This window comes from Panthera leo, chromosome B4, assembly GCF_018350215.1.
Source record: "Panthera leo isolate Ple1 chromosome B4, P.leo_Ple1_pat1.1, whole genome shotgun sequence".
Classification (NCBI taxonomy): Eukaryota; Metazoa; Chordata; class Mammalia; order Carnivora; family Felidae; genus Panthera; species Panthera leo.
In genome coordinates, this window is record NC_056685.1 from 77,139,668 (window position 1) to 77,152,054 (window position 12,387).

Genomic DNA, 12,387 nt, shown 5'->3' on the forward strand with positions numbered 1-12,387 from the left:
GCTCAAAGTTAACCCAGCTGGTGAGCGGTGGAGTCAGGGGACACGGCAGGCCGTCTGACCTTGTGCCCTGAACTCCACCATTGCATCGTACTCCTTATGTCTGATGAACCAAATTTCTCTTTTTCTTTCTGTCAGAGCGTCATGATGCATTATATGTGGTGGGAGCTCTGGACGAAACGCTGGAGCTGAGAGGATTACGATACCACCCAATCGATATTGAGACCTCAGTGTCCCGGATCCACAGGAGCATTGCCGAATGGTAAATTCCCCTGCACGGAATAGGTTCCCCACCTCAGCGGTAGCGTCCATTAAATTGATCTAAGTAGTCAGCCTTTTGTACCCAATAGCACCTACAGACGTAGAACTCCTAGGGGAGTAAGAAAATAAATGGACCGATTCTTTCCTGTCTTGGTGTGCCATCTGCTGTGGCAGAGGAGGCCGTGGAGACACTGAGACAGGCTCCATAGAACCATCATGGGGTTGAGTCCTTTCTACGGATAGACTCTTACCTTTGGAAGCGATCGAACTGGTCATCTGCTTTTAGAAAGTGGGTGTGATAAGGTGGAAAGAACCATGACTGGAAGTTCAAAAGACCCAGCTTGAAGGCCCAGCTCTCCCACCAGGCAGCTTTTCTCATGTAAAATACTTTTTCTGCTGTTTCCTAATTATGGTGAAAATCAAATGAGAATGTGCCTCACAAATTGTCAAATGATAAGCACATGAAAAGCATCGTTATTATTTCATCCAGCTTCCTTCTCAGTGTAGGAATTTCCCCCACATTCTCCCTGATAAAGGATTATCCTGCCTCATACTGACTAGAAATTCCTTAAAATTAAAACTCTTTAGTTTTTACCTGGCTTTCATTCTGGATTCTTGATAATACAGAATCTTTACAGTTTCTTTTTCAGGTTTTTTAGTTTTTTCTTAGTGTTTATTTTTGAGAGAGAGAGAGGCAGAGCATGAGAGCATGAGAGCATGAGCAGGAGAGGGGCAGAGAGAGAGAGAGAGAGAGAGAGAGAGAGAGAGAGAGAGAGACACAGAATCCCAAGCAGGCTCCAAGCTCTGAGCTGTCAGCACAGAGCCCGATGTGGAGCTCGAACCCACACAGCGAGATCATAACCTGAGCCAAAGTCAGACATTTAACAGACTGAGCCACCCAGGTGCGCTTTTCCACATTTTTAATGTAGGATGTCCTTCCTTGGTTGTTTTTTTGTTTTTTGTTTTTTACCTATGCTAAATTGCCACAGTTCTTTTCATGGTTGCTCATGCTTTCTAGATGTTTCTTTGTCAGTATTTTCATTCACTTTGCTCAGAGTCTGTCCTCAGACCTGAACAATGCCCGTGAGTTATAAGAATAATACAGAGAAGTGAGGTGCCATGATTAACCTCTAATTTTAGACCTTTGACTTTTAATGAAACCAAAGGCTGTGTACCTTTTTTTAATGATGGAATCTGTTTTTTAAAGCCATTTAACACTGCATATCACAAGCCTAACCCAGTAGTCCCACTCAATGTAAGGCAACTTTCTACCTTATGGCACTTTTATGGCATGATGGAAGAGACACTGTATGGGGCACTTTAAGCTCAGATAAGGACAGGTCCACTCCCTTCCTGTTGGCCCTAAGAATATTATCTTAGTCAAAACTCTTCTGTTGTAAATAACAGAAACTCTGCAAAAAGAAAACAAAAAGACAAAAACTTAAGCAAAAGAGAGAGTTAATGGAAAGAATACCTAGCTACCTCAGAGGTTCCTCAAAGTCTCTCTGGGTCTCAAGAAAGGTAGAAACAAAGGAAGGGAAGGCCATCAGGAATCACTGTCCTCTCACTTTCTAGAGCCATGTGGGCATCCACTCCATTCTTTCTCTGCCCCCTGAAGAGCCGTTCCCTATGCTTCTTTGGACACCTGGCTACCACAGACCTTTCACATGTGGCCAGTTCACGTGACCAGCTGACCAACTTCCAATCTCATTTCCAAACCCCCAAGAGATTGTGGGTGGCTCAGCTGATCTACTGTGATCACAGGGGCAAGGCCATATATTACAGACATGGCTGCCAGCCTTCTGGTTGGATCCAAGAGAGAAGGCAGTCCTCAGGGAAATGGGGACAGGTTTTGGGCAGGTACTATAAAAGATGACTGGTAAACGGACTGACAGGTTAACTGAATGTCGTTGGAATTTCAGTGCCGTGTTCACGTGGACCAACTTGCTCGTGGTGGTCGTAGAACTGTGTGGCTCTGAACAGGAAGCCCTAGATCTGGTTCCTTTAGTGACAAATGTGGTCCTGGAAGAGCATTACCTCATCGTTGGCGTTGTGGTTGTGGTGGACCCAGGTGTTATCCCCATCAACTCCAGAGGAGAGAAGCAGAGGATGCACCTCCGGGACAGCTTCCTGGCTGACCAGTTAGACCCCATCTACGTGGCTTATAACATGTAACCCGCCTTGTGGGGCTTGCAGGGGGCCGTCCTGAAAAACCACAAGGACCCAAGACCGGCGACTAGGAGCAAGCTTTCAAATGATGTGAAATAAGCTGAGATGGTTACATTATACCCTTCATCTCATCCTGTGGGATTCCGCAGTCACAGGACACACAGGCAAGGGCAGTTGTGTGGTAGCAAATGAAAAAAATGTTAACAGCCCATTAGTCATGAGCTTTGACATAGCGTGAGCAGCACGTTACTAAAGCAATTACATGCATGTTGCATTTTTTTCATCTGTTGTAAATACTTGTATTTTTATCTAATGCTGTTTTAGAATTTTGTAAGGGAGTTCAATGAATTCACACGAAGGGGGTAGTCGGAGTTCCACAGCTCCCCGCTCTGTACTGTATTCTGCTGATTTACCGTCGCTGGACATTCTGCAGGTTTTGTTAACACGGATACTCGGCTTACTTTCCGCTGACCCATAAGCAAATCAGATATAACCCACTGAATATGAGAGTTACTCTATATATATAATTCTTGACAGGAAAACATTTTGACCAGTGTTTTAAACATGTAAATAAGAAGACACACACAATTCAGCTAAAAAACTGACACATTGGCTTGTATAGTCCTAACAACTAAAGTAGAAACATTTCTCCTTGGAGAGCATCTCAGTGTTCTCTTAATGCAGTGTAATTGAATAGGTAACTAAAAAGTGCAAATCAATCACAGGTTTTGCTGCACATTGTACTATGTCTCTGTTGGCTGATGTGTTTTATAAACTAAAGCTGCCTCTGTTTGTTTTCAAAGCTTGCATTCCCAGAATCGGCTTAAGCTTTTAAGAACTCAACCTGTTCCTACAAGCTAAAAATCTCAGTTTAAAAATCAAAATGTTAATGAAAAGGCTAAGCTTCATTAGATCCCACCCTATGCTAAGGAACCACAATAACTCACTGTGGCCCCCAGTGTTGAAACTGTGTTTCAAATTTCGAGTGACAGGTAAGAATTTAGGATTTCCTCTTTTTCCAGGCCCATTGTCAACTGCGTCTACAGTTTATACATATAGCTTCTCTTTTCTGAAAACTGAAAAGCGTCCTCTGTTCTTCCAGTTCATGAGGGCAGGGATTTTAGGAACAAGAATGACAGGCTGGGAAGGCACTGGGATCGACAGTCACGTGAAACCGCAAAGGCGACATAACTCCGTATCTCAAAACTGACTGATTCGGGTTGCCAAAATAGCTAGGCTTACGCTGAAATAGGGGAAGTCTGATGTGTGCAAGAAACTCTTTTGAAATAACTTTGGTGCCCGGGCCAAGTGGACTGAGCATGGGACTGAATTTGGCCTCTGGCTCGGTTTCCTTTCTTTGGTCTGATAATTCATGTATTTGAATATAGTTGAATTTTATTATTTTTTTCTTACAGAAATATTTTTAAGAATTTAAAAAAAAAAAAAAGAAGCTCCAAGTGAACAGAGTTAACTTGTTAAATCAGAATGGTTCTCTTTGACCCACTCTGGTCTATTGTGTAAATATTTATTTAGACTATTTTAATAATACATATTATTTACCCCACTGTAACATCATGTAAACTAAATATGTTTTTAAACAATTTTTAAGACTTGTAATTACCCTGAAAATAAGGTTTATAATGCAAAGCCCAGACCCTTCACCATGGTGGCACTCCCAGGGGCTGCCCTCAGTCTCGTGGCTCAAAGCCACTTTCTTGCCTCCCTTTTACACAAGCCTCTTTTCCTCCCAGTTCTTTCTCCACTGAGGGCAGACCCCAAGGCATGTTCCAGTTCCAGATCTCTTTTTTGACATTTTGGATGAAATTAGTTTACACATGACGGAAGAGGTTCTAAGATGTACAAAAAAAAGCACTTACGCTGGGACAAGAAAGCCCAGTGACTAGCTACGGTTCGGTTTGTGGAAACAGCTTGCTTATTTGGAAAGTAATTTTCACCTAAAGTAGTTTTCAGTAATTCACTAAACAAAGCAGGGGATTTCTGAAGATTAAAGAGTTCTATCTCCATAATCCACAAGTTCTAAGAGAAAAATAGGCAGAGTATTATCCTTTGGGTTGCTGTGAAAATTGTCACTATACAACTGTGGGTGTCTGCTAGAATTATAACGGGAGCCACATCTGTCATTTTAAATGTTCTAGTAATCACGTTTTAAAAAAAGAAACCAGCGAAATTGATTTTAATATATTTTTGTAACCCGGTATATCAAAAATAGTATAATCTCCATGTGGAATCAGTATGAAAAGTGAGATATTTTATTTTCTTTGTTTCCTATTAAGCCTTTGAAATCCAGTGTGTATTAAGCACGTTTCAATTCGGACTACCCATACTTCCAGTTTTCGGTAGCCACATGCGGCCAGTGGCTATGATATTGGACCGAAGTGATCTGTACTCATTCTTTCAAATAAGATACTCCATTCCTCTCAGAGTATGGTCAACTCCCAGTTACTTTGGATCTGATTATCTGGATTTGTAGTTCCTCAGACCTCTGCTTTATCTCTAGTTTTTGCTCTCTGCCTTGTGGCTGCTCGATTGATCTTTTGCCTATCCCTCAAAGCCAGAATATGCTAGTGGAAGAAAGAAAGCTGAGCTGTGTCTTTGGGAACTTCATTAGTAACTGTGGTGAAGTGTCCTCTGGAAGGGGAAGAGAGTCCAGTCATTAGCTAGAGGTGTTTGGGGGGTCATCTGCAGATTTAATGCCTGGTCTGTTACAGACTTGAATAAGAAAACTCCCTCTTGAAGACGCAATGCTTGTGCTCTTTCCACGTTAAGTAGAACCTTTGTGGTAGAAGGTCTTAGGACAGACCCAAAAGGCCATTATTGATAGAAACAGCCTAGCCAAAACTCTGGAACACATTCTGTCTGGGTTTTTACGCCTGTGAAAAAGAAAACTAGATTAATAGCAAGGCCCCATTCCAGTTAAGAGAAATCCATTCATCTTAAAGCCTTTGAACCTCTTTCTGCCTCTCAGCAGAAGTAATTGAGGTAGATCAGGAAGGGGCTGCCTCAGGAAAATTCCTAAGCCCAAGGGATTCTTAGAGCTGCACAAATGTCATCTCCTGTATCAGTGAGACCCTGGGAATGACCGGCATGCCAGCGGGCATCAGTGTGAATCCACAGCCTTTATTTACTTCCTGCCTCACAAAGGGCCCCGGTCCAGACCGCCACAACCACCAAGTCCTTTCCTCCTGAAGTTGTGCTGCCTCGGGCTGTTTAGGGACCATTGCCTGTCTGTTGGTAATCCGAGTGTTTCTCCTTTCTTTAGTCCCTGAGCAGTGCTTGCTTAATGCTTTTGTTGAATCAACAAAGGGCCTGAGGCCTTAGGTTTTTTGTTAAGGTCTCTGCCCCAGGCATGGTGCTCAATATCTTGGCCAAATAAATTACTTTCCTTGAATACGCAGCAATCTTTTAGACTAAAGCAATGAGGAGTTACCACCTCACCCTCAAACTCCAACATGACCTATGCCTTAGTGTTGTTGTTTTCGTTGTCTGCTCTGATGTAAAAGCAAGAGTATTTGGAGCAAGAAGCTGCACTACTCCAGATACACAATAGGCCTTTTCTTTATCATTCATAATAACATTTCCGGTTTAGGTATATGTAGATGGGCCATGTTATTTGTCCACAGGAAGAGAGTGTAAAGATATGAGAATAATTTTTTAGTCCTAAATGATGTTTTGTTTACTTTCTGTCAAGGTATTTACCAGTGTCAAATTCAAACTATAGTACTGTGTAATTATGTATAAAGTTTTTTTATTTATTTGAAATTAGACTAGATATACATTTTTAAATTTAACATCTGGCTGGACAGTGTTCTATTAACTCATTGAATGTGTTTCCTTTGTCTTGTGTTAATAAATATTGATGCCTGATTGTGTTTAGTGCTTCACACATTGGGAGGATGGATAAATTGGAATTGATACATCTTCAATTTAACTTCAGATAGCAAAACCTACAGAGAGCTGGAGCGGTCTAAGGAAAATGAACACAGAGATCCAAAGTTATTGCAAATCACTGCTGTTACTGGAAGACAGGTCAAGGAACAAAAGAGAGTCATTTTGAAAACTAAGAAGCCTTTTTCAGGAAAAATTAAAGTTGAGTTTTCCTCCTACCCATGTGGCATTTGGTTAGTTTTAAACTATGGATCATAAATTGTATTTTTTTTTTTTCCTCATGTGTGATTGGGCTGGATTTCAGCCTTTACTAAAGCAATAAGTCATTTGCTCTTCATTTCTTGGTTTCAAGAAACGTGATAGGAGCCCATCAAATTGTGCTTGTTCTCCAACACTAAAACTGGTCCTTGAACGATTATCCAAGCTATTTAGGCAGCTGGGAACATTCTTTCACCTAACATACATTTATTGAATGCCTACCCATTAGGCCGAAGGCACTGCAATAAGAACTGAAGTTAGAGAAAATTAAGTCCCTGCTTTGGAGGGGATACAGGAAAACGGTACAATATAGTAAGGGTTATGAGTAGAGGTGGACCGTGGGAACAGGTAGGACAGGCACCCAACCCAATGATGAGGGAGAATAATGAGGAATATACATGCTGACGGAGGTAACCCCTGAACTGAGTTTTGAAGGATGAGACAGCCAGATAAAGACAACAAAGCAGAAAGGCAGAGTTGCATTCTCTGGGAGCTACAATTCGTTATTAGGATGGAGGGTTTGAAGGGGGAAAAGTTGCAGATCGTTATCCATGGGGGCTTGATCCAAGGCTAGATCACCAAGGGCCTTGGGTATCATGCTAGGAACTTTGGGCTTTTATCCAGGGAGTTAAAGAGCGCCAGTGAGGGATTGATAGCAAGGGGATGACATGCTCAGATTTGCAACCTAGAAAATTATGCTGGTGGGTGGTCATGTAGAAAATGGATTCATGTGCGTAGGGAAAGCCAGGTAAGACCCAAGGCGGGGAGACCAGTCAGGAGGCCTTTGCGGGAACTGCGGTTATCAAGCCAGAGGACTTCAACGAAGGCGGTGATGGGACGGAGACAAGAGGCAACACATGCAAACTTGGGAGACGGTAAGATTTCAACTGCTGGGTATTTCAGGTAAGGAAGGAGGAATCCGAAACAACTCCTGGGTTTCCGACTTGGGGAGTCAGGTAGATGTGGGGCCATTTACCAAGGTAGGGAACAAAAGGGAAGGAATAGATGTCGGGAAAAAGACGGTGCTCCATCTTGTTCATATTCGTTTGAGGGTGCTGTGGCACATGCAAGCGGAGAGGTCCAAAAGGCAGCTGAACATGAGGTCTCTGCCTCAGGAGAGCTGTGACCATGAACTAGATATTTGGGAGACATCCGTTTAAAACTGGTAGTTGAAGCCGGGGAAGTGGATGGTATTGCCAAGGAAGATCATGTGGAGGGAGAAAAGGGTCGGTAACGGAGCTATGGGAAACAACAACTACGAAGACGGGCGGAGGAAGAAGGGAGAGCCAGTCTCCGGAGAGGTAGCAAAACCAAGAAAGAACACGGGCAAAGAAGTCGTAGGGAAGAGTTTTAAAGAGGGAGTGGTCAGCAGTGCCAAAAGCTACAACGAGGCTGAGTAAAACCTGAATTGAATAGCATGTGCTCTATCTGGCAACGGAGCAGTCACCGGTGACCTTGGTCTTCGCAGTTTCACTTGCCGCCATGGGGGGCGGAAGCCAGAAAACTGGTTCAGGAGAGGAGAGAAGTGTGACTGAACGAAGGCTACTCTTCCCAGAAGTTTCTGCCCACAGGAAGGAAAGAGGGAACAGTAGTTCAAAGAGGTGTGTAGGAATCATGGGAGGCTGTTTTAAAAAAGATGGAGGAGAGGCGCCTGGGTGGCTCAGTCGGTTGAGCGTCCGACTTCAGCTTGGGTCACGATCTCGTGGTCCGTGAGTTCGAGCACCGCGTCGGGCTCTGGGCTGATGTTTCAGAGCCTGGAGCCTGCTTCCGACTCTGTGTCTCCCTCTCTCTCTGCCCCTCCCCCGTTCATGCTCTGTCTCAAAAATCAATAAATGTTTAAAAAAAAATTTTTTTTTTTAAAGATGGAGGAAATAAAATATTCCTGCATCAGGGGAAAAGAGTCAGTAGGAAGGGAAAAGTTCCAAATACTGCAATGAGGGATAAGACAAAGCAAGGCCATTGAGGAAGCAGGAGGGGCAGGGATTCAGAGTATGGGTAGAAGGATTAGCCTTTGAGGGGAGGAAGCATTTCCCACCCCCCTACAAGGGTAAAGGCAAGATTCTGATAGTAGGAAGTTGATAGAGGTCTAATGACCTCATTCACTTCTCTGAATCTCCGTTCTCAACCTATGAAGGTGAACACTCCTTTCTGAGATCATTTCTATGAATAAGTATGACACAGCTGACAACACAACATGGAATCTGCAAATAATGGGAATTCCTAAGAAGCAGATCTAAGGGAAATTTATATTAACTCCATTTATTAAGAAACAAACACTAAGTTGTATTCAACTAAACAAAGGAAAAGACCCTCTAAGATGGAAGGAAATAAGGAGGAAAACAAATTAATAAATAGAAAACAAGGGAAATAGGGTTCAAGAATTTGATTTCTTAACCTAATAAAATGTCGATAATATTCGCACACACACACACAACTAGTAGGAAACAAAAAATATAACTACAACTCTGGTATTTTTTTTTAATCTTAAGGGATTATTATAATTTCGCCGTAAACTTGAATTTTAAATGAAATGGCTCATTTTTGGGGGGCTCAGAGACAGTGCTTGAAATGGCGGGTGCGCCAACATATCCCGTGGTTCCAGCGCTGGGTTTGATCGCCACATTACCATTTTTTCACCCGAGGGCCGGCTCTACCAAGTAGAATATGCTTTTAAGGCTATTAACCAGGGTGGCCTTACATCAGTAGCTGTCAGAGGGAAAGACTGGGCAGTAATTGCCACACAGAAGAAAGTACCTGACAAATTATTGGATTCTAGCACAGCGACTCACTTCTTCAAGATCACTGAAAACCCTGGCTGTGGGATGACAGGAATGACAGCGGACAGCAGATCCCAGGTACAGAGGGCACGCTACGAGGCAGCTAATTGGAAGTACAAGTATGGCTATGAGATGCCTGTGGACGCGCTGTGCCGAAGAATTGCCGCTATTTCTCAGGTCTACACACAGAATGCTGAAATGAGGCCTCTTGGTTGTTGTATGATTTTAATTGGTATAGATGAAGAACTAGACCCTCAGGTGTACAAGTGTGATCCTGCGGGTTACTACTGTGGGTTTAAAGCCACTGCAGCAGGAGTTAAACAAACTGAACCAACCAGCTTCCTTGAAAAAAGAGTCAACAAGAAATTTGATTGGACATTTGAACACAGCGGAAACTACAATTACACGCCTGTCTACTGTTCTATCAATTGATTTCAAACCTTCAGAAATAGAAGTCGGAGTGGTGACAGTTGAAAATCCTAAATTCAGGATTCTTACAGAAGCAGAGATTGATACTCACCTTGTTGCTCTAGCAGAGAGAGACTAAACATTGTATGTAGTTAGTTTACCAAATCCAGGACGCCACTTGCCTGTGTGTTTGGTAACAACAGACCAACATTATGCAGGCCCCTGGATTGAAAAAGGAACCTCTCCCACTCCCCCCGCCACTGAAGTGGTTAGGACTCTGTATAAATAAAAAAAAAATAGTGCTTTTGGAAAAAAAAAAAAAAAGAAATGGATAATTTTCTATAAACTATAGAAAATTCATTCAAGAATAAGAAAATCTGAATTTTAACAAATTCACAAGGCAGAGAATCCCTGTTTCACATAGAAAAAGCCATCCCGACTCCTCTTGATACCAAAACCAGATTAAGGCAGTTTTCAAATAAATCAGTCTCACCCATGAAAAGATTAAAATTATAAATAAAATCTGTTTCGGTCGCTGTGTAATACACCACTCCAATTTAGTGGCACTGGGAAATGACCACAAGGAGACAGAAATGGGAGAGTAACTACTTCTGAAAGATGAAATGCAATAGGTGACATTTGTGTGTTTGTGATTTTTCTGTCTGAGGACATTGCCATAATTCCAAGGAACTTGACTGATAGCCACTGCCTACTGGCTTAAGGTGTAAAAGGATAGAGTTCCATGTTGTCAGGGAAGTCAGAGTAGTTAGGTGGGAAATCTGTGAAAGGAGAGAGCCCCAGAAGGTAGGAGTCCTCAAATCTGCATATAAGATGTGTCAAAATCTTTGGCTGACTAAACTAAATTATATGGAGAAAAATCCAGAGTTCCGGCGGGGGGGTGGGGGGGGAGGGTGCGGGGGGAGGAAAACAAAAAAGCAGCTAGAAATGGAAAGAGGCAGGAATTTCGGCTGTTGTCCATGACAGAGGAAAAAGATTGGAAATTAAGTCCTCTTAAATTAACTGCCTTCTGAAATAAAAATCACTCTGTAAAGCAATATAATTCATTCCAGTAATAAAACTACTAGAAAGGTGAATAAACAGAAAAGGATGCCCTATACTTAAGAAAATCAGTCAATAGATACCAACCGTAATCAGCAGTCAAAAGGTGTCACAATTAGCAGTCAAAAGGCTTAAATCAGCTGTTACATATATATCGAGACTTAAAGGGAAACGTAGGGTCACCTGGCAGGCTCAGTGGGTAGTGCGTGCAACTCTTGACCTCAGGGTTGCAAGTTTGAGCCCCAGGCTGGGTGTAGAGATTACTTAAAAATAAAATCTTGAGGAAAAAAAAAAAAAGGAAAATGTATACACAATGAATGGGTAAGGAATTCCTACATAAGGAATCTAGCAGAGAAACAGAAACTAAAAAAAAAAAAAAAAAGGACATACAGACTGGATAGGAAGAATTAAAGCTATCTTTAGTCACAAATGAAATGACTTGTACATTAAAAAATCCTACACACGTACAAATTGTAAAATGAGTTCAGCAAGGTTGCAGAATTCGAGATCAATAAAAAAAATACCTATTTAATTTCCATTTACTAGTAATGAACATTCTAAAAAAGAAATTTAAAAATCAATTCTAGGGGCTCAGTCAGTTAAGTGTTGGCATCTTGGTTTTGGCCCAGGACATGACCTCCCAGTTTTGTGAGTTCAAGCCCCGAATCAGGCTCTGTGCTGACGGCTCAGAGCCTGGAGCCTGCTTCACATTCTGTGTCTCCCTCTCTCTCTGCCCCTCCTCTGCTCACACTATCTCTGCCTCTCTCAAACTAAATAAACTTTACATACATACATACCAATTCTATTTGGGGCACCCAGTTGGCTCAGTTGGTTAAGCATCGGATTCTTGGTTTTGTCTCAGGTCATGATCTAGCGTTTTTGTGAGTTCAAGCCCCCTGTCGGACTCTGTGCTAACAGCTCAGGGCCTGGAGCCTGCTTGGGATTCTCCATCTTTCCCCCTCTCTCTGCCCCTCCCCTGCTCGCACTGTCTCTGTCTTTCTCAAACTAAATAAATAAACCATAAATAAATAAATAAACAAACAAATAAATAGATAGATAGATAAATACAAATCAATTCTATTTGGGGTGCCCAGGTGGCTCAGTTGGTTAAACATTGGGTTCTTGATTTTGGCTTGGGTCATGATCTCACGGTAAGTGAGTTTGAGCCCCACGTTGGGCTCTGTGCTAACAGTGTGGAGCCTGCTTGGGATTCTCTGTCTCTCCCTCTCTCTGTGTCCCTCCCCCACTCGTGCTGTGTCTCTCAAAGTAAGTAAATCAACTGTAAAAAATTAAAAAACTTTAAAATCAATTCTATTTAACATAACATCAAAAGGAATAAAATACATAACTTAATGAAAGTACCAACTTGCATACTGAAAACTACAAAATCATTGAAAGAAACTAGAGAAGATCTAAAAGGGAAAGTCATCCCCATGTTCACGGATTGGAAATTTTTAAATTGTTAGGATGGCAATTCTCCGCAGATTGATCCAGAGATTCAACACAATCTCTATCCAAACCCCAGATGCCTATTTTGCAGAAGGGGATACGC

General features: G+C 42.2%; 1 protein-coding gene and 1 pseudogene across 4 annotated transcripts in view; both read left to right on the forward strand.

Annotated features, from left to right (window-relative positions):
* DIP2B (disco interacting protein 2 homolog B) overlaps positions 1 to 6,551 on the forward strand; it is a 226,174-nt gene extending 219,623 nt beyond the window's left edge. For all 4 annotated transcript variants that reach the window (XM_042946513.1, XM_042946516.1, XM_042946514.1 and 1 more), the window contains 2 exons: positions 136 to 259; positions 2,181 to 6,551. In XM_042946513.1, coding sequence (XP_042802447.1) covers positions 136 to 259; positions 2,181 to 2,433 — 377 coding nt within the window. In that variant the 3' untranslated portion in view covers positions 2,434 to 6,551. The remainder of the gene's footprint in view (positions 1 to 135; positions 260 to 2,180) is intronic.
* Positions 6,552 to 9,356: 2,805 nt separating this feature from the next.
* Positions 9,357 to 10,075, forward strand: LOC122223565 (annotated as a pseudogene).
* Positions 10,076 to 12,387: the final 2,312 nt, after the last annotated feature.